The sequence below is a fragment of the Solanum verrucosum genome, unplaced genomic scaffold, assembly GCF_900185275.1.
Source record: "Solanum verrucosum unplaced genomic scaffold, falcon-dt-bn FXZP01000125.1, whole genome shotgun sequence".
Taxonomy (NCBI): Eukaryota; Viridiplantae; Streptophyta; class Magnoliopsida; order Solanales; family Solanaceae; genus Solanum; species Solanum verrucosum.
This window is the reverse complement of record NW_026019923.1, coordinates 619,009-641,240: the sequence shown is the minus strand read 5'-3', so window position 1 is coordinate 641,240 and position 22,232 is coordinate 619,009. Positions and strand designations below refer to the sequence as shown.

Here is a 22,232-nt window from a genome sequence, read left to right as displayed (position 1 = left end):
ATAATCTTATCCACCGATCCGACATTTATCGACGGATAAGATTGCGCCACGTGTTCCTATTTAGTCTTCTGTTAGAGTAAAGGGCATATATGCTCTAGTTTTTGGACGGCAGGGACACCAATGTCCCAAAAGTATGACAGAGGGTATTTGCATACCATTTACGATAGTTCGGGGTATATTTGTCCATTTTCCCTTTTTTTAATTAACTTGTGCTAAATTTAAAACTATTATCATAAGATTGGTAATGTCTATTATTGTGGTTAGTAAACAAAAGTGTGCCCAGCTGTCTGATTCCATTAATTAATTTATTGAAAAATAAACACTATTGGGTTAGCTGTTTGACTCTTTTGAGGTAGTTCTCTTTTTTAGAAATTTTATTTTTGTTAAATTCTCTTTTATTTGAAAATGATGCGTCTTTTTTTTCATGATCAATGATTGGTCTAAGTATTTAATTGTAGGAATCGTTTGATACCTTAGATAATAATTGCAGAATTAAGTATGAACTTAACTTCATGTGTGATTTGAGATATTAGTTAATGTAAGACTTGTATTTGCACACCCAACTTTTCGAAAAAAGACTTCCATTTGAATAAATGTCAGGATGAAGAAAGAAAAGATTTACAACTTGATACTCCCTCCGTCTCATTTTATATGTCACCTTTTTACTTTGTACTTACATTAAGAAATGATGTAACTTTATCCTTTTATCCTTATTTAATGTTTTCTTAAATCAACTTTATTAATAAATGACAAGATTAATTAACTATTCTATCAAGGGCATAATAGGCAAAATATGATAATTTATGCATAAATTTTATAAAATGACAAGTATTGTGGTCCAACTATTTATAGAAAAGGATGACATATAAAATGGAACGGAGGGAGTAATCTACAAGATAAAAAGGGTAAGAACAGGAATAACACGTTCACAAGTATTTTGTAAAGCAAAACTAAAAACAGCTAAACATTTATCCCATACGTTTTTTTTTTTGGGGTGTCCAGGCCAACTTTCACACTGACTCTACGTGATACCGGGCACCTCCCATTAGCAATAGGTATATGCCATGCAACTCTGTCCATCAAGGCTAGGATAGATGGAAAGAATCACCTAGTGTTTTAGTGTCGGCAGGAATTTGAATGTTTGCCCCATACTTACAAGGATGTGAGCAACTTGTATGTACTGTTGATTTCAAAGTAACATCTGCTACATCAGCCACAGCTCCGACTCGATCGCGCTATGTAAATTGAAGAGACTGTGATCTAAAAGAGCAAATTGGAATATGCATCGAGGCCATGCTTGTTAAGATTCTGCTTTAGCTTGTATAGTGCTCGGGTCTCTAGTTGTCGAACTCGTTCCTTTGACAGTCCAAAAACAGTGCCTATTTCGGATAGAGACTTTGGTTTGCCATCTCCAATGCCAAATCTAAGTCGGATTATTTTCCTCTCCTTTGGACTCAGGACATTTAGGAGGCCGCGTATGTGACGCCTCATAAGTTGTTTTGACACACTCAGTTCTGGTGCTTCAATTGCATTGTCAGCAGTAATTTCCTGGATTGAAAAAAATGATATCCTCTCTTTAGCAACCATCAACACAAGATTGAAAATTTCCTGTAATCCGACAAGTGGGGTATCCGAGTGGGGTTTGGGAAAGGTAGAGTATACACAGACCTTACCCCTACCTCCTAGAGATAGAGAGGTTGTTTCCGATAGATCCTCTGCTCAAGTAAAGGCTAAAGCATCTCAAAATGATTTGTAAAAAGAATGCAGAAATGAAATGCAGTAACAGCAACGAGATATAGCGCTACAGAGAAAGAACAATAACAACAACAAACTAGTGCAATAACCGAAGCATACAAAACACAGATGATAACAACAATCAACGAACAAGAAACAACGAGAAAAGTGCTAATACTACTGGTAAGAGAGTAGGTACCCGATACCCCCACCTATCCTACCTCGCAGGAAAGCAAGAGAACATTCAATAGCACATAGTCTAAAGCGCCGAGAAGTTCTAGGGAAGAGTTTCTAAAAAAAGGGTTGCAGAAAGCAAAGAAAAGTCGTAAACATGGAAAACACTTGCTAATTATTAAGTCCTCTGCAACAGACCTATTTTCTACCAGATTTTATAGCCCCTTGGACTAGCCAGTAATCAGTATCACATGCAAGCCACAAAAACATTATAGGGTAATATCCTTCTGACTCTGAAAAGAGGGAATATCGGGAGGGGAGCCAAGCCTTGGACAAATGAAAAGAAATCACTGTGTACTTAGTAAGAAAGCATGAAGTGGCACAATGAATCATCACCTGGAAAGTAGTATCTTGATCCGACCACACTGACTGTTGCATTGAAAGAGGTGTTCTAACATTTGAAAGCAGATTCTGCAACCTTTCCACACTCATTCCAGCACATGATGCAATGTCTTCTTTGGTTGGATGGCGATTGCCTTGTTGAATGCATTCTTTTTTGGCATCTTTTACTTTAGACAGAAGCGCATACACATTTTCCTGCAATTCCAGTTTGTGCAGATCAGCTACTTAGATATCCAGATATAGAATAACGGTCATTCATAAACATTTTCAGGCTTCCAGATTAACTGTAGAAAGAACTTAGAAACCATCAAATGAAAGTTACGGTTTGCTTCAATAAGAGGCCATTTTGATAGAAAAAAGAGGTCCTTACGGGCAAACGGATTGTCCTAGAGTGTTGAAATATGGCCTTCCTAACTGATTGCCTTATCCACCAGTATGCATAGGTAGGAAATCGACAACCAGCTTGAGGCTTGAACTTCTCGACACTTTTCATAAGTCCCATGCTTCCCTCCTGCAACAACCCAATCCATCAGCTGGTAAAGTAATTAATGATAAACCTCAATATAATAAAACTGCATCTTCTTAATGTTAGAAGTGATTAAGCAAGCTGCACAGCCCCCCCCCCCCCCACACACACACACTACACTTCCCAAAAAGTATCTCTGACACTTAATTGTAGAATCAAAATGTGTAACCAAACACTTCGGGATTCTAACACAACAATATATGACGTATAAACCTCTGAAAGGCTAAACAACTCCTGGAAAAACGTAGGATAATAAATAAAAGCCGATTAAAACATATTCTCAACTAATAGGTATCTCCTGCATAAATTTTTTCCTTCCATTTTGCCCTATCTTTTGCTAAGTCAGAGCATGAATCCGAAGAAATTGTAGGTCCTTTGAGAGAACTTCCTGCAATTGATTTTAGGTCTACCTCCCTCTTTTAACGCCTTCACTCGCAATGGTTTCACATCTACGGATTAGTGCATCCAGTGATCGACGCAGGATATGACCATACCATCTCAACAAACCTTCTCTCATTTTATCCAACACCGGATCCTAACTCAAAATGGGGACAAAGAATGTAAATCTTAAGTTCATAAACATGCAAGATCCTGAAGGCCAGACAACACCCTTGACATAGCATAGCTATACAAACATATCTTAGACTTAGAATAGTGGACAAACGATGAGTATCTTATGTACATAAATATCCATTTACCTGCAATAGATCCTGAAGGTTGAGACCACGTCCTTGATATTGCTTAGCAATATGAACCACCATTCGCAAATTGGCATTAATTAATTTCTCACGGCTGCTCTTGCCGGAAAGAAGTTGTGATTTCAATTCTCGAGAAGTAATCCCTGCAGCTTCAGCCCACTCAACAGACGTTGGTTCACGAGCAAACTGAATCTGAAGCTGATGCTTCACTTCTTGTAATTTCATGGATATCTGAAACATGACCGGATATTGATTTAACTCCTTTTTTCTTTGTGAAAAATATATTTCTACAGGAACAGAGACAAGAAGAGCAAAATACCTGTATCTTGACAATCAATTCAGACTCCTCTTTGGCGGTTAAAAGTTGTTTAGTTTCGGGACCCCATAGGAACATTCGAAGAGGATCATTTAGATCAATAGATTCGTTCACTTTTCTCCGCACATCTGGCCTGCCTGAACGATTTGTCTCCTGAACTTGTTGTATTGGCTTTGGAGCACCCCTTTTTCTAGACTGCCTCTCTGTAAAACGTGTTGACCTTACTGTCCGTTGCTCTTTCAGTTTATCATCAACCAAATTTGTGGATAGGAAACTGAAAATCAATCAGACAGGAGATAAGTTATGAAGATTGAAGATAACTGTCAAAATGAAAACATAAGCAAAAACACAAGTGGGGTCCGGGGAGGGCAGAGTGTATGGACCTTACCCCTACCTTGTCATGTAGAGAGACCCTCAGCTCAAAGAAAGCAAAAACACAACATTAATGAAGACATGAGCAGTGAAAACAACACAATAGTAAGAAAATAGAGGCATAAGAGACAGCAAGTAGCAATAGAAAACTAAGAATGAGAAATACAGAAATAGTAAAATAATAAAAATACCGAAATAATACTAATACTACTAGCACGTATGAAAATAAACAAGGATATTATCAAGACGGACAAAGGAACATACTTCGGAAAATTAGAATCATCAAGTAATTTGGAGTCTTCAGCTAATAAAGCTGCCTCTCTTGATGCCAACAAAGCCTTTCTGGCGAGAGCAACCACGCTGTGTGGTTCAAAGGTCATTAATTTATCTCCCTTACTGTGAAGAGGTTCCTTATTCGGAGATAATGGTCCTTTTCCCTTCAGATAATACGGGGGAAATCTACCAGCAAAACCACAAAGTGAACTAATGAAATGACTGCACTAGAAAGAATGCTATTTACACAATACTAAAATCAACAGATGTAATCACTTCATCTTACGAATATGATGGACCAGGCCAACGAAGTAGCTGCACTTGCAAAGCATTTATATTTTGCTCTGAATCAACAACATCATTGTCTTCCAATTCTGAGGATGCAGCATCCACAAGCCTCCTATCTATTGTTGCCTTCAGCAAGAAAAATCAGAGCCACTTTAAATTAGTGATCAGAAGAAGACAGAATGTTGTATGCATATAATATCGCTACCACCTACCTAGAACCATAATACAATGAAACAACATTGAATGTTTCTAAATCTTAAGTAAAAAAAACTCCAAGAGTCTCACCAGGGATGTTTTCTCTTCCTTTACTAGGTGCAATTGCAGCCGATTCTCAAACTGCTGCTCCGGACCGATAGCTGATGCAGGAACATGTCGACCCAAATAAGCATGTGGCACTGAAGAAAGCACAGGAGCAGCATGCTCATGAAGCATCAGAACTGCAAGTTTCATAATGTAATATTAAACATATATCCTTAAGAAATAGGATTATTTGCATTAATGATTGAAAGCTACAGCCATAAAGCGAAACAAGATATGTCAATGGCTCCTACTTTATAAATATTAAAAAACACCTCTAAGGAAGCAATGTTGTAGTACTATTTTTTGAAATGGCAATACGTAGTACTAAACTGCACCTAATTTCTTGGGATTATCCTTCTAACAATCATTCATCCTAGCCAACTTTGGCATATTTCTGGTATCTCAGATAGTTAGCCCTCTTAGCAGACAGTTGAATACTTCACATCGGGATTCAGGATTCTAGCCTACTATTTTATAGATGTCTTTAGTAATGGACAATACCCATAAGCTATTAAAACTAGAAACTCATTGTTTCTTCTGTAGTAAGACGAAGTGATTACATGAAACCAAAGACATCTGATTAAGAAAATAATTCTTATGGCATCTACAATTATCAATCCTAAAGAAGAACAATTTTAATTAAATATACTTAAATTCTTATGTCTATTATCAACCATTTTAATATTGAACCTTCAATCTGTGGCTGGTGACAGTCACCATATTGTGTAAAAGGCTGAACGTCTGACCATCATAGCATAACACAAAAGAATGTGTGACTTTTGACCAAATAATGACAGTTCTCTGTCGTTCTGATAAAATAATGATAAGGAGAGAACAGAAATATAGTGGGAGATGGAAACTTTTTGTTAACAGAACAGCATAATCAGATCCCAATTATTCAAGAAAAACCTTTTAGATAATTCAAAAATGCATGTGCATAACTCAACACAAAAAGCTAGCTCATGAGTCAAGGATTTCCCAAGACCATAAAATGAGACAACAGTCTTCCACCAACACTGGTCACTTAATATAGAATTAATGGTCTTTTCTATCAACTGAGTAAGCAACAATCTAGCATCAATATCATAACAATGAAGTAATCTAGAGGCACATTAAATCAAGCTAATCAAGTTAATGCCACATTTCACTTAAGGCATTAACTTTATAAAACTAAAGTAACAAACATGTATAACTGGAGTGCTAGACAAACCAAGCCAAAAACAGTGAGAATTCGACATTTACAACAACAATTATGCTTCAATCTAAACTAACAGAATTCAGCTATATGAATCCCCACTATCTGTTCTGCATTTCTTCTCCATTTGGACAAGTTTCATTCCAAAATTCAACATATTTCATAAAACGCATCAACATTATAAAACTAAAGTTGCAAATATCGATGATTGGGAATGCTAGAAGAATCAAGAAGGCAAAACCAACGGGAATTCAATGCATTTACAACAATAAGTATGCTTCAATTTAAACTAGTTGGATGTGGCTAAATGAATTGTCATTATCCATTCTTCATTTCTGCTCCATTTGGACAAGTTTCATTCCAATAATTCAACACATTTCACTAAAGGCATTAACTTTATAAAACTAAAACTACAGATATTGATAAATGGGAATGCTAGAAGAACAAAAAGGAAAAAACAATGAGAATTTGAACACATTTACAACAACAATTACCCTTCAATCTATTAGCTGGGTTCGGCTACATGAATCCTCTTTATCCATTCTTCATTTCTGCTCCATTTGGACAAGTTTCATTCCAACAATTCAACACTAAGGCATTAACTTGATAAAACTAAAGCCACAAATATTGATAAATGGGAATGCTAGAATAACCAAAAAAGCAAAAACATTGGGATTCCACGCATTTACAACAACAATTACTCTACAATCAAAACTAGTTGAATTGGGCTATATGAATCCTCATAACTAGAAAGCACACTGAATAGCTAATTCAGCAACTTTGGCGCCTCATTCACTAAAGGCAATAACTTTTTTTACCTGCCACCTCTCACCAGCTACGGCATATGGGAAGTAATCAGTTAGTGTTTTTTTGTCTTTATTGGAAGTAGAACCTAAGACATCATCGTTCTCAACCCACTTCATAGACCACTAGGCCACACCTTGGGTGCTCACTAAGGGCATTAACTTTACAAAACTAAAGCCACAAATATCAATAAAATGCGAATGCTACTACACTAGAAGAACCAAGAATGCAGAAACAGTGAGAACTCAATGCATTGATAACAACAATTACCCTCATCCAAACTAGTTAAATTCAGCTATATGAATATCATTCCTCGCTATTCTATTATATCCCCATTTGGACAAAATTCATCCAATAATTCAACTATTTACCTGAAGAAGAACAATTTCTGAGTTGGGTTTTCTGAGAAAAAGTTGGTGGTGAAGAAAGAAGGTTTCTTCCAGCAGCCTCCATAGCTTAAGCTAAGCTATCTTGTGAAATTCTTCACTATATACAACTATTTTTCTGGTAATTGGGGTGTAAAAAAGATATCTTTTTTCAGAATTAAGAGGGGTTTTAGTGCTAGCATGAGTATTTTCTTGAATTAAAAAAGCTTCATTTGAAGATTGAAGATGAATGGAAGTGATGGCTTTTGCAAATGTTTGAACTTGTTCTTTGCCTCAAGAATTTGATAAAACCCAACAGGATGAGATTTTTTTATCTTGTGTTTACTATAATACCCCTCTATCTTTTACTTTTTTTCTAAAACATGCCATTGTCATAAATCATAATAGTACTAATTAGTATAGTTTTTGATGATTCTTTAATTTCAATTTTTCACCTGATATATTTCAAATTATAAAATTAAAATATTTTGATAGTGAGGTTCATTTGCCTTTTGATATAATTATAATTTTTAGTGTGTAATTATAAATATCTAACAATTTAGATAACACAAGAAAATTTGATTTCCTTCTATAATAGTTGAATATTTGAATTGTGATGATGTAAAATTCATAATGGAGTTTAAATGGAGGTAAGATTTGAGAGATGCAAAATATGATAAGTTAGTCATTAATCATGGTGTATTTCTCATTATATATATTAGATAAGTTATTCATTTTGCAAGAATCAAGTCAAAAGATATTTTAAATAGAATAAAATTCCCATTAGATATTTTTTTTTAAAAATACCATAAATATTCGTCAGACACATTTTTCTCAAGTGTAATCCAAATACATATTCTCTCCTAATTACCTTTCAAAAAACTTCTTAAAATCTAAATTCTCATAATTAAACCAAAATCATATCAAACACCAACATTGTCTACTCATTTCAGTCAAGCAAAGTAATTAATTAGAATGACTAATTGGGACATTGTTTATTTATTCATATTTAGGGGAAGTAACATTGTTAACACACTTTTACCATATAATATTGCTAATCTTTTACTCTATTCATTACCCATAAAAAAATGCAATAACAATTATATTAAGTGTAATTACATAAAGTAAAGTTTGGAAAGGATAAAATGTATGCAGATTTTATCCTTAACTTGGAGATAGAGAGATTGTTTCGATAGACCCTCAACTCCAGAAGAAATAACAGTCAAAACAATCTAGAGAAAAAAAACGCAAAAATAAAGAAGTAATGACAAAATACTATAAAAACTTGACACATCAATCTAAACAGTAATCATAATAAGATAATAACCGAAATACAAAAAATAAAATAGCTACTAACTAAACTCAAAACATAAGAAATTACAAAAGTAATGTTATGACTAATAACACATAACAATAAGTGAAAGTCGAGAGACAATGCTTAACTATCTAATTAACTTTATAATATAATTCATGGTTTTCAGAACCTCATATCAATCCTTCTCCACAACCATTAAAGCAAGATAAAATTGAAGGAAAAAAATTAAATCTTTTTTATTTTCTAAAACAATAAATGTTTTAGCACATTTATTTTTTTGTAAAAAATCTAATAAATAAAATGTAATAAAGATAATGCATTGTTTAATAGTCTTTCCCTATAACAACTAATACATTCATATTAATTAAAATTTAAAGCGAGTATTGAATAGTATCAGTCCTTCAGCCTATACTCATATTTTTATTAACGAAGAATATATGTTTCATTTTTCAGTCGCTTTTAATTAGTGCTACAAGGAAACGAGATATACAAATGTCGACTAGAATTACTGTTTTCATTCTAATCATATTTATATTTTCAAAATCCCAATGAATCTATGATATGATCATTTATTTATAATGAAATGGTATAACAAAGTCGATATATGTCAATGAATACAATAGGATTTATGACGGCTATACAACTATATTGAATTGAAAATAATTTTAAATTGATCCAAGACAAACTATAGTAGGAGATTTATTAAGATCATTAAATTTAGAGCCCGTTTGGCCATGCAATATGAAATCATGAGATGAAATTGAAGTTTTGTTTGGACATGTGATATGAAATTTTTGTGTCGTATATTTTCTCATAAACATAAAAATTTCATAAGTTGTAAAACTATTAAAATAGCCCCAATTGTTTATTCAATCTTATCAAATAAACAAAAATTTATAAAATCGCATAATAAATTATTACAAAACTATTTGTTCTCCACTTAAGTAATTCTTTCATCTAATTTTAATTTAATAAAAAAAAATTGAACATAGATTGTAGTGTAGTAGTCTTTAATATAATCATCCCACATAGTACAGGCAATTTCCTCACGTTGAACTTGCATTTCTTGATCATGTGACCGAGAAGATGAACCAACATTGTTACTTTGAGCCATTTGTTGGTCAATATCATCCGCAACTATATTTTCATGCTCATAGACCATAAATATTTCATCAGTACTTTGGTATTCTCACAAATAATTATGTAACACTGCACAAGTTATGACAGTTTTCACTTGTGTATCAATATCATAATGGTTCATGCCTTGTTTCAGTATTCTAAATCTATTTTTCCAAGCTCCAAAAGTCCGTTCAATCACATTGCGCAGAGATGAATGCCTATAATTAAACAGTTCTTTGGCATTTTGAGGCTCTCTTTCACCTCCTCGGTAATCTTGCAAATGATAGCGTAGTCCTTTGTATGGAGCTAAAAATCCTTTTGTGTATCGAAAACCAACATCAACGACATAATATTTATTTACCAACAAACATTTTATAAAGAATTACTAAAAGCATATGTGACGTAAATGAGACAGTTTTGTGTAAATAAATAATATTTATTCTAAGGATGTAATTTAAAGTTACATGAGGTGGAAATGGAAGCTGTGACGTTGGTTCAACAAGTGCATTCTCAAGTACTTTACTATCACATGCAGTACCTTCTCAACCAGCAACAACAAAGGTAAATCACATATCAAAATCACAAGCACATAAGACTATATGTTGGTGAGAATAATAAATTTTATGTCAGTGAGAATAATAAATTTTAAAAAGTAATGATGTGATAAATTTTATTTACATATGAAATAATTTGTTAGTAAATATAAATATGGAGTTGTTTTAACAAAATATAAACTCGTGGATCAATTTTTATATTAAAATATCTCAAATCATGATATGGAATGAAATTCCGTATCATGGTTTTTGGAGAATATAGAATCATATCTCATGAGATGGAATCAGCGTAAAATCGCATGTCCAAACGCTGATTCCATCTCACGATACCATATCGTGATATGGTATCGCATGGACAAACGCCTACTTAAAATATGAGTTTCTAACTGAAATAATCACTCGTTATCTAACTAGAAAAAATAATTCAAAAACTTCCTGAACAAATGAAACGAGATCACCATTTCTCTGTAGTAGTTAAATTTTCCTTAATATCATAACTATAACCTTAACTATCTTTTCATACACTCACAAGTACAAAATCTCCATATATGCATTCTTTTCTCTCATCCCCTTATTCATACAAATGCAAAACCCAAAAAAATAAATTACTATGTTGTTATTTCAACAAATTTGTTTCTAATTTTTCAAACAATTTTTTTAAAAAAAGAATAATTGTCTGAAGTGGGACCCACAACACAGTATTGGGCCCATGAAGGTTAATGGGCCCTTTCAGTCCTCACACACTTTCCAAGAAGATACAGAAACTCTCACATCAATTTTTTTCCTATATAAACTCTTTTCCATTTTTGTGGGGTCTATCAAAATCAAAATTCATCCCTAAAGCACAAGGTACTACTTTTCCCTCCATTAAAAAAAAAACCCTAAAAATGGGTTCAGAAATAGTTGTTTCCGGTGCAATCTCCGGCGCCGGAAACGGTACCGTTAACTCAGAAGCAAATGACAAAACTGCCCTTGCAGTGGTTCCGACGAAGAAGAGGAATGCGTTATCCGTTTCATCCAGCAAAGACAGACATACAAAGGTCAATGGAAGAGGACGGCGCGTAAGGATGCCGGCGTTATGCGCGGCGCGTGTTTTTCAATTAACGAAGGAACTAGGTCATAGGACTGACGGAGAAACGATAGAGTGGCTTCTCCGTAACGCTGAACCAGCAATCATCGCTGCTACAGGAACAGGTACGATTCCGGCGACTCAAGTCACTACGACGTCGGAAAACATACCGTTGTCTCAGTCACAACCGTCGGTTTTAGCTCCGTTGACACGAGCTACGCCGGTTTCTGGATTTCCGGTCGGTGGTGGATTTTTCTCTATGGCTCCGCAATCGCAGCCGAATTGCCGGCTTGATTTGTGCCAACCGTCGTTGGAATTTTCCGGCAATGCGTATCGACATATGCCGTTTACGGCGTTGCTTTTACAGCCGGTGACCGCCGATGAGGGTGAGGATAAAGTCGCCGGAGAAGATGGGAAACAGTAGAGATATGGATAAGTTTTAATCCTTATCTTTTTGTTTTTGTGCTATAGACTAATGGCAGCTTTTTTTGGACTAAATGTGTCAGTTACTAGACTTTTGTAGGTCCCTTTTTGCCATATCTAAAAGATTGGAAAGGATCAAAAGAGGGTCCAACTTTTTGGGTTTTGGGGAATTTAGTAAAATAGGTTAATTTAGGGGTTAAATGTTAATTTTTTATATATATATATTTTATTAGTAGTAACTCTCTTTTTGTATTTGTAAAAATAAATATTATTGTTCATGGATAAGGAAGTTGTTACATTTACTCAAAATGTAATGTTCTTTGAATCTTTTGTTCATTTTAATAGTTTATGTTAAGTTTGAATGGATGAAATATTAAAATAAGAAGAAAATTTGTATTTTGAAATTAAAGAGTTTATGATATATCAAATTTTATTTGTGAATTCATAATCTTGCTTTTATAATAACTATACGATTTTATTTGAAAGTGAAATTAATCTTTATTCGTTACAAGCATTACTCTAGCTCTTTAACTATGTTACAAGTTTTGTTTTGATAGCTATATTACATGTTTTGTTTCGACTCGCAGAAAGGTAGAAGAGTCGGCTAGTCAGTTTTTTATGATGATTCAATGTATTTATTTTTTATTGTGGATTAGATGGATATAGTTGTGAGGAGGCATGAAGGATACATTTAATCTTTCATAAATAACTTTTCAAATTGTAGATACGCATAGTTTCTCTTACAATGTGACTTTTTCAATTGGAAAACATATAAGATATTTACCGTAATTAATATATTTTAAAAAGATTGACGTTTCTTATATTGAGTAACTCTTTAATTTAACCAGGTGAGAGTTGGAAAATCTTTAATTTGTATATACCATTATGCTAACTGGAGAGATGTGCATGTGGAGCACACTGTTTGAAGAGAAACAAGATATGAATATAACAATATGATCTTATTATGCCAACTTAGAACAAACTAGTTCTATATTAATAATTATGTGAATAATTATAAGAATATAAAGTAAGTATTATTTATCATATTTTAAAAATAATGCAAAGTTAGTTGATCCCAACTTGCTCGGGATTGAGGCATAGCTGTTGTTGTAATGTAAAGTAAGTACTTGACCCGGAACCTCTGTACCGTAGCCGGGATGTTGCCATTGCATGTAGGTAGTGTTTAGCTTTGAATAAACAGGTCAAGAACTCTTAATGCTTGTTCCAGAAACTCCATTTCTTCTTCTTCTTCTTAAAATCATCACATGGCAGAAAGTCTGGAATGCAGCATTAAACTAACAGTATTAGGATAATATAAATGAAGAAAGTAAGTGATAAACAATACTACATCCCTCGTCCCAATTTATGTGACATAGTTTTGAATCAAAACGGAGTTCAAGAAAGAAATGAAGAATTTTGAAACTCGTGGTTTTAAGATGACATACCATAACATTTCTGATTAGGTGTGAAATTGAAGTACACAATTAATTGTTTCTAGATATACAACTGTGTCGATCTTTTGGAGTAGACTAATAAGGAAATAGTGTCACGTAAACGAGAAGGAAGGGAGTATATGTTAATTCAGGACCCCTCCAGCTTTTCAAGATCTTCATTTTCTACCTTCATATAGACTTATCAATGCTAAAACAAATCATGTGGAAAGAGGGGGAAAATGTACAAAAGTAATAACCTCCTTGAGGGTAGATTGAGTTGTAGTGCACCTCCGCCCAAAAACTCAAGTATATGACTGCACAAAGAGAAGAACAAGAGAAGCAATTAAGTTTCTTTGACGGAATCAAGATATCAAGACTTCAAACACTGCTCTTTCATCTAGTTTGTAGCCACCATGACCCCCACAAAATGCACGTGTACAAAAAAAAAAACATACTTCGAGTCCTGTTCCGAGCAATATCCAGATTTACAGTATCCATTGCTTTGAGATGTCTACACTTGTTTTCATAGTTAGTAGAGGTATGAAGTATACCAGAGCATAGAAAATATAACATGCATGCGTAACCAATATAAAGTTTTAAGTTTGTCCCTATTCATTAAACATTCAAACTTTCCATTGTCACTACTCACTCAATATGTTCAAGTTAACAAATTTATGCCTCTAAGAATAGAAAGGAATGCTCGTGCGTAAAGATTGTTTCATAGTCATCTAACTTATGATAAGATTTTCTCTTCATTCCTCCCTACACTTCCAAAAAACTTAATCAAGGAAACCAAGGTTCTAACATTACAGTCCCAAGGATTAAAAAGATACTATTTGCATTCTCCACATGACTCGCGATCCCCCCTCTCAATCCTATTCCATTGAAAAAGAGGAAAGTGGCTAGTCAAAGAATAACTACTTCCCCTAACAGAGAACATGCTTAACTGCAAATAGGAAGTACGTGCAGCATTGCGAAATTGTAATTAAGATGAACAGAAATTGAGAATTAGGAGCCATGCCACTCCCACTTCCAAATTCTTTTTCTTGTTTTTAAAAATCAAAACTTGTTCAATCACATTAGTTGAAATAGAGGATACTTTACAGAAAGGTAAAAGCAATTGAAAATTTGAGAACTAGTTACCTCTGTTTGACTTTTGATTCTTCGGAAGGATCTCAATGTAACATGTGTCTTTGAATGACGTTATAACAAGAATTTTCACGCCATACTGCCCACAAGGCAAAAGACAAAGTCAATGTGCAACAGAAATAAGTTCATTCACAAACCAATACATTCTCATCTAATATCACCACAAGCAAAATCTAGAAAAATGCATCAAGACCACACAAAATACAGAGTGAAAGAAGGAACTGCAAGACAGAGGGACGCAAACGTGCATTTTCTTCCACATTAAAAAATAAATACAGGACCATGAGCAAAGATTATATAGAAGCGTGTTACTTCCTCTTACCCATCAACTTCCAATTAACAAGCTACTAGAATATCCAATGCCTCTATTATACCAGGACATTCAAATTGTCGTCAGGAATAATAGCTTAAAGTTCTTATTTCCAAGGTAAGGAAACAAATCAAAAGACAGCAATCAAATGGAGAAAAAAAACCAAGGAAGCAAAGTAAGGGCAATAATCAATACCGAGTCAGCGGCAGCCTGCAACGTAACATGATCTCCCCATTCCCCATTCCTGGTTCGACCAAATTAAAAGCAGATTTAGATTAAAGGAGAAAAGAAGTTTCAACATAGAGAAACAAAGGTATGTTAATTACTTGGACATCCTCTTCAAGTATTCATCATATGCCATTGGGACATACCCCTCATATATCTCCGGATGCTCTTTAAGCTGATCAGACCAAATGATTTTACAAAACCCATTTAGTAAAATGCATTCGAATTTTTGAAATAATTGAAGTATGAAACCAGAGTATCAAAAAGAAGATAATCGTATTCACTTAAACAAGCACCTGATTGACTACTTGCTGTCTGACAAACTTGTGGTGCTCTGGACCACGATAGATTTGATCTGATAAAGCACGGAACTGGAACAAAAGTGAACAGGTCAGTAGATGTGCAAAAGAAACATATAGGATGTCACCTTATTTTAACAAGTTTAGATCCCCGGGAGAAGACTTATCCCACAGAAGGAAAACTGGGCCAAGTTTCCAAACCCCATAAAAGTATAAGGTTAAGAAAATTTGAATTGTCCGTTTGTCTAACTATTGACATTTCACGACAAATTATAATAATTTGGCAGGGCAAGCAGCCCAACAATAGCTCATTTGAGTTCTCAATACAAACTTGAAACAATTGTGGTGCCTTCTTTTGTGTATGATTAATAACTATGCCACAAGTCATTTGAGAAACGGAAGTATAAATATTTAGCTTCAACTTAAAATCAACTCATGAAAGTCCCATCTAGACAGTTTGGTATCATTACTACAACACAAATCAACCAGGTAAGAGGGTAACCTGACAATTTCCATCCCCTTGCACTTTGTGCTCCACCAAGTCAAATAATTGCAACCTGACGTTAGAAAAACCAGAGCATGGGATGCTTAGCAGAAAATAACTTAGAGCAATAATATTACCAATCAATTGAATTAGAAAAAATATCAACTTGAGATTATACTTATGTGGAGTAAAACCAAAAAGAAAAAACACATTCATGGTGTCCTGTGGCTTTATGGTTATAGAGTTCACAATATCTACTTGAATGTGCTTCATAAGTATACAAAGCAACAGAAGGCCTAGCTTGCTCAATGCACACCAATTGCTTCCTGTGCTTTTCTCAAGTCCCATCTCTCCTATTTGATTTGCTTTTTTCTAAAATGCTTCAGGAGTTAGGTGTTACTTTTCGAATAGCAGGCAGTAGGAACCACCAGGAATTAGAAAGGCAACTAATAAAGAAAGGAAAAACCTAAGAAAAGAAGACACAGAAAGGCTTCTGGAGACATGAGATCGCTATCAAGACAGGTTTACATTTCTCTCAGTGAAGCTTTATTTCATTAGCTTGAAAAGTTCTCAGGACTTTGGAGAGAATTAAGCAAAGCACTACCTTTAGAAAATATGTCATTAAGTTCTTCATAAACAAAAACAAAAAAATGTTCACTTGAAAACCTAAGTCGGAGGGATCAGGAGATACCTATCTAGCAGCCTTTGGTGGTCAGATGTTGCTTCATCGACTGAAGGTATGTCTCCGTTTATTCTAGGAACATGCTGCACGGATAATAATACAAATTGTTATAAGAAACTAAAGAAACATTCAAGAAGGTATATCCACACAAAAAAGTCTACATGGTCAAAGCTAAAGGCTTCCTATTTCAGTCCATTCACAACATACCAAGTATGTATATGACTGTAAAGACAATTTCATCTAACGTCTCTATCTTTATCAAGTACTTATTCTTGAAAAAATGAATATGGTTTATCATATCCTTTAATATATTACAGGCAGTATCCAGATGAATAGAAATAATTGGGTAGCTGGTTGGCTGCTGATTTAAGAGGCTAATGATCTGATGTTATTAATTCAACAAAGTTAAACCTATATGTAACCAGTGCCAAGTAAATGGGCACAGGTACAGAACACCATACAAGTCCTCATACACAAAGTGAATTAGTTGTCTCGGTACTTGCACAAAGCAGCCACTCAAAAAGTTACAATGGAAGTCCCAAAGAATAGGGCAATTTCAAGCTCATCAAAGCTTCTACAATTTACTAACAGACACAACACTTACAGGAATAGCACTCAGCTGGTTTATTCTCTTCCCTACTTCTCCATCAATCTCAAATTCATCTTGTATTTCCAATGTGTAAGTATACTCTTCTCCATCGTATGATCTGTCTCCAGGACTAGAGCAAGAACTTGAAGGCCCTACATCATTAGCTTCGACGCCAGCATCGTGCCCTGTGGAATCATATGCATATTAGCGAATGTTTGAACTCGAGAGACAATCCCAAAATTGAAAACAAGAAATATACCAGCATAGTACACCCTTGGAGAACCATGCCAATGCTGTACACCAGTGGAGGCTTGCAAGTACTGGTCATCTGCATGTGAAGATTGAGCATCTTTTGTAATGTACAACTCTGACCATTCTTCTTGTAGAGCATGAGCAATAACCTCATCATTGTCAACGTTGCAATATGATGGGTGATAAGGGTTTTCTGTGGAATATTGTTCATGACAGATTTCAATGTCATGCTGTGTACTGTCACCGTAATAGTTGGAACTAAAAAGTTGGTCCACATCGAGAAAACTAAGAACCCCACGAGCAGCATCATATTCTGGTTCACACGACATTTTACCTTTCAGAAAAAGTTGCCAAAGTCAAAAACGTCTTCTCACCCCTAAATTGGATCGATCACTTGTACCTGAATAGAGCATGTTAATGCAGGGCTCAGCTAAGAAGGCTAAGATAATTCTGATTTTTGTTTTTTAACAGTTGGAATGGAAGTTCACACAATTGTACTTCTTTATACCCAAAACCTGGTGATGGTACCAGAATAATTGTTCAATAAGAACTATAGTTAAACAATATAGCCGCAAGCTCGATTGCCAAAAATAATTCTATCCTTCTCCATACCACAGTTCCTACCAATATATCAAACATTATTTTCCTCTTATTACTTGTTATTATCACCCAGCACCACTGCAACCTACCTGCACTGCTGTTACACAACACCAACTGTTATAGCCCACTAAAAAGTTGATCTTGGAAGCATTTTACTTTCGTAAAACATTTTTGGGCGATACCAACGACAACTTACCTAGATAAAGAACTTAAGCATGAAAAGAGAAACGAAAGGATCAACTTAACCTTTAGAGTCATTGGCTCAGCGGCCTAATTACCTAAAAGTTATTGTTCAGTATTGCGAAAAACAGTTTCTCATGATGATATCATTTTCCAGCATTTTCCCGACCTTGAATTATAGAAAATCCTTTCAGAAAGAGATAATCTTTTACCAAAACGGGAAAATGGCTTCTATTACCTACGGGTAGAAATCATTTTTCTTCGCAAATGTTCTAATTCATACTCCATATTTACTTGTTTCATTAATATTTCAACCTTAATTACTCAGAAATATCACCAAAATACCATCTTCATACCCAATCCACCACTTTGTACAATTACCAAATATCACCTACTTTTATATCCAACAAATTACCGGGGTAAAAAACAATTCTTTACGAAAAATATTCTCATCAAATACATTTTAAGTTTTACCAAGTATATCCAATTCACTTTAACAACAACAACATACTCAGTATAGTCCCACAAAGTGAGGTTTGAGAAGGGTACGATGTACACAGATGTAACCCCTACCTCAAAGATAGAGAGACTATTTCCGATAAACCCTTAACTCGACTTAAATGAATTCATTCTTTTCCCACAATCCCCATAAAAAAATGTCAATTTTGTTTACCCCTAAAACACCCATCAAACAATTTTGTTCTAAATTTCTTCCATCCTATAATCATCCCTAATTCTAATTTTTACATTTGACTTTCAAAAATTCTAATTCTTCATTTATCACCAACTAATACAAACAAATATTTTAAACCTAATTTCTAACTTTTTAATTACAAACAAATAAATAAATTCTCCTCCTCAACCCCTCTCCCCGCCAAAATCCATAAAAATAAAACAAAATACACTAAAACCATACAAATACAAAAAAAATAAAAATAAAAATACTACATACCACCAATTACTCCATTTACACGTTTTCCCTATTGACGAAGTAATTCGAAACTTTAGCATAAAACAATTCAGCAAAAAAATCAACAAACTTGAAAAAATAATAATAAAAATCATGAAAATGGGAATTAATCACAAATCAATCAGAAAAAAATGATCAAAAAACTGACCTTTAATTCAATTCCACTTCAACTCTGTTCATATGCTATACGAATATACAAAAAAAAAAATTAAAAATTTGTGTTGTATAAGAAGAAAATGAGTAGTGATAAAGATGATAATTATTCTTTTATGGAGAGAAAAATGAATTTATATATAGAGTAAGAAAAAAAGGGAATTTACAAAGTTTTTTTTTAGTTTGAAAGGTAAAAAAAAAAGATTTTGATTTATAGAGGTATTTGTGTACGAAAGTTTTTTATTTTATTTTTAGGGAGGGGATTGGGTTTGCCTTTTGAGTAGAATGAAAGATACCGTTGCTTTATAGCGCCCTTTCTTTCAATCCTTTTTTTATTTTTTATATTTATACGATTCGATCACTTATATAATAGGCGAAAAAAATACGAGAAAAATTGTACTTGATAAAAATTAGTTTACCAACAAAATAGGTTGTTCATATGATAAGTAATAAGCATTTTTACTTTCTCCTCTAAAAATATGCATTCGAATCTCACACCTTAAGATTATGAATGTGAGTCATCAAAAAGAGTAGAAAAGGTGAAATCGGTAAAGAGGAGTTTAAGAAAAATAAAAATTATTTACCGACAAAATAGGTTGTTTTAACAAGAAGCAACAAGTAGCCTCCATTTCCTACCTTAAGGTTGTGGTTCGAGTTGTCAAAAGAGTAAAAAAGAATTAATTTACTGATAATAGAGGTTGTGGAGTAAACATCTTTCACCTCATGCTCTAAATAGTGGGTTCGAGTTATTAAAAGAGTAAAAAGGTGGAAGGGTAAAAATAAAATGAATTAATTTAATTACCTTCTTAATGGATGTATATATAGCACGAGTACAAATTAGTCGAGTGGTAAAAATCTATCATGTTACTAATATGTTTGTATCAAATTATAGGCGTAAATCATTGTACCTGTTTCAATTGAGAATGATTATGATTATCTAAAATGATTAATTTATATAGAGATAAGTGTCAAAAACACACCTAAATTTTTTATTATTTTTTTTAGTTTCATACCTAAACTATTGAGAGTGTGAGTTTCATTTATAAACTATCACTTATTTGTTTGAGAAACACACCTCAGTGGTGTGTGTAATGCACTCTCTCTTTTATTTGAAAAAACCTTAACACATGACATTTCACATGAATAAAATATTCCACCTTGACAAAAATTAAATAATAAACTATTAATATTAATTAAAAAAAATAAAAATTAAAGCGTTACTATCCCAAAAATTTTTCTTACCCCATTCCACCACCTCCTCCCCCCCTCCCCCACAAAAAAAAAAAAAAGAAAAAAAAAAACCACCCACTCATTCCCCAAAAAAATTGATAATATTTTATTTTTAAAAAATAAAATTCTACCCCATCCTATTTAACCCTCCACTCCTAATTTATTTATTTATTTTACATTTTTCTCATTTTATGTTATATATGTACATATATTTTTAGGATTTTTTTTCTACTTGTGTATCGAATATAACATTTTATTTTTAAAAAGTCTTGCGACGGCAAGTAACAAATACTTTTTTATATATATAACACAAAATGAGAAAAAAATTTGAAAGCGAAGGTGGGCGCGGGGTGGAGGAAGTAATGAAGTGGGGTAAGAAAAATATTTTACATTTTATTTTTAAAATATATATTATTTTTTTGGGATAATAATTTTAATTTTAACTAATAATAATAATTTATTTAATTTTTGTCAAGGTGAAATGTTTTGTCCATGTGGAGTGTGATGTGACAATTTTTTTAAATAAAAGAGAGAGTGTATTACACACACCATGATGAGAGTGGTATGAAAGAGAGATATGTGTTTCTCAAACTAATAAATGATAGTTTAGGTATGAAACTCACACTCTCAATAGTTTAGGTATGAAACTCAAAAAAAAGATATAATTTGGGTGTATTTTTGACACTTATCTCATTTACATATATAATGGATAATCCCGATAACGTGCAAAAATATTCATAATTTGAATAAAATGTGTAATAAGAATACTTTATCATATATTGAAATGTTACATTAACATAAATCATAATTTAAATGTCTCAATAAATTTGATGAAAATTTTGAGTGATTACACAAAAGGACAGCTAACTTTTTTTTTTCTTTTCTTAAAGAATGGTAAGTGAAATAATGATAATTAACTTATTATATTAATCTACACTAATAGTCTAAAAATAATTTACACCGTCATATAACTTAAATCTATTTAATAGATCATAAATGTTTAACTTTATAGTAGGTATATATGCAAACAAATTCATGGATGAAATTTAATGGAATATGGGGCAATATATTTTTGAAAAAAGAAAAGAAAAGATGGAAATAAATGTTGGAATCTCTTTATTTATAGTCATGTACCCTCAATGAGAATCAATTTCAACATATTTTGGTGAAATATTTAAGGCCAAGATTATATACTTAATATGAATATGAAGGCTGTGATCGAGTTGTTCAAAGCCAAGGGTGATCGAGTTGATTGAACAAGTGATTTTCTAAATGGAGTTTTTTTATGTTTAAAAGCTCATAAATATTTTTTTTTGATCGAGTTAGACATTCAAAAATTTTCAAGTATAATTTACTTTTTCAATATAATTTGCAGACATGACTATATCCGAAGAATAACAACCATGAATTAGCTCATCGAAAAAAATCAATATATTAACGTTGAAATCTACCAGCCTTATTCAATTTTCCTTTGGCTTTGTCCAAATTCGCTGTATTTTTTTGAACATTCAATTCTTGTCTACTAATTTTCAATTCACACGTTTCTATTTAATTTAATAATTATCTTTGCTCTATGTTTATAAGAAAAAACTACATCCATTAAGGGTGTGTTTGGCGAGAAAGAAAAATATTTTATAATTATATTTGATTATTTTTTTAAAATAAGCTTTATAAATAATATATATGATGATTATCGTATTTTTAGCCTTTGACTAATCTGGTTAATGAGTACTTCGCTCCTTCCCCAAC

At 33.2% G+C, this 22,232-nt stretch overlaps 3 protein-coding genes across 4 annotated transcripts; 1 reads left to right on the top strand and 2 right to left on the bottom strand.

The window, feature by feature from the left end:
* Nucleotides 1-1,110: 1,110 nt before the first annotated feature.
* Nucleotides 1,111-7,733, bottom strand: LOC125824515 (RNA polymerase sigma factor sigF, chloroplastic). Of its 2 annotated transcripts, XM_049503911.1 has the most exons (9): nucleotides 7,454-7,733; nucleotides 5,069-5,220; nucleotides 4,782-4,909; nucleotides 4,487-4,681; nucleotides 3,854-4,124; nucleotides 3,535-3,765; nucleotides 2,681-2,821; nucleotides 2,305-2,505; nucleotides 1,111-1,548 (listed from the first exon to the last, which is right to left on the bottom strand). In XM_049503911.1, exons 1-9 carry the CDS (start codon nucleotides 7,533-7,535, stop codon nucleotides 1,261-1,263), a joined length of 1,689 nt encoding a protein of 562 aa, XP_049359868.1. In that variant the 5' UTR covers nucleotides 7,536-7,733; the 3' UTR covers nucleotides 1,111-1,260. The 2 variants fall into 2 exon arrangements, with proteins under 2 accessions (XP_049359868.1, XP_049359876.1); XM_049503919.1 differs by lacking the exon at nucleotides 7,454-7,733 and having other exon boundaries at nucleotides 4,772-4,899; nucleotides 5,069-5,184.
* Nucleotides 7,734-11,106: 3,373 nt separating this feature from the next.
* On the top strand, nucleotides 11,107-12,175 carry LOC125824469 (transcription factor TCP11). Its single transcript, XM_049503854.1, has one exon. The coding sequence runs from the start codon at nucleotides 11,155-11,157 to the stop codon at nucleotides 11,926-11,928; it is 774 nt and encodes a 257-aa protein (XP_049359811.1). The 5' UTR covers nucleotides 11,107-11,154; the 3' UTR covers nucleotides 11,929-12,175.
* Nucleotides 12,176-12,899: 724 nt separating this feature from the next.
* Nucleotides 12,900-19,544, bottom strand: LOC125825468 (OVARIAN TUMOR DOMAIN-containing deubiquitinating enzyme 12-like). Its single transcript, XM_049504803.1, has 11 exons — nucleotides 19,249-19,544; nucleotides 17,358-17,750; nucleotides 17,114-17,283; nucleotides 16,519-16,592; nucleotides 15,846-15,900; nucleotides 15,341-15,415; nucleotides 15,146-15,219; nucleotides 15,015-15,063; nucleotides 14,504-14,588; nucleotides 13,618-13,674; nucleotides 12,900-13,204 (listed from the first exon to the last, which is right to left on the bottom strand). The coding sequence occupies exons 2-11, from the start codon at nucleotides 17,677-17,679 to the stop codon at nucleotides 13,140-13,142; spliced, it is 1,026 nt and encodes a 341-aa protein (XP_049360760.1). The 5' UTR covers nucleotides 17,680-17,750; nucleotides 19,249-19,544; the 3' UTR covers nucleotides 12,900-13,139.
* Between the last annotated feature and the right edge of the window lie 2,688 nt (nucleotides 19,545-22,232).

Bases quoted from the DNA above. Each gene is read 5' to 3' on its own strand.
- LOC125824515 (XM_049503911.1), bottom strand. From the start codon at position 7,535: ATGGAGGCTGCTGGAAGAAACCTTCTTTCTTCACCACCAACTTTTTCT. The intron at 5,221-7,453 runs GTAAATAGTTGA...TGAAACTTGCAG, and splicing joins CAGAAATTGTTCTTCTTCAG to TTCTGATGCTTCATGAGCAT. The intron at 1,549-2,304 runs GTGATGATTCAT...TTTTCAATCCAG, and splicing joins ATCAAGATACTACTTTCCAG to GAAATTACTGCTGACAATGC.
- LOC125824469 (XM_049503854.1), top strand. From the start codon at position 11,155: ATGGGCCCTTTCAGTCCTCACACACTTTCCAAGAAGATACAGAAACTC.
- LOC125825468 (XM_049504803.1), bottom strand. From the start codon at position 17,679: ATGTCGTGTGAACCAGAATATGATGCTGCTCGTGGGGTTCTTAGTTTT. The intron at 15,416-15,845 runs GTTACCCTCTTA...CTTTTGTTCCAG, and splicing joins AAGGGGATGGAAATTGTCAG to TTCCGTGCTTTATCAGATCA. The intron at 14,589-15,014 runs GTATTGATTATT...CCTTGTGGGCAG, and splicing joins TGCAGGCTGCCGCTGACTCG to TATGGCGTGAAAATTCTTGT.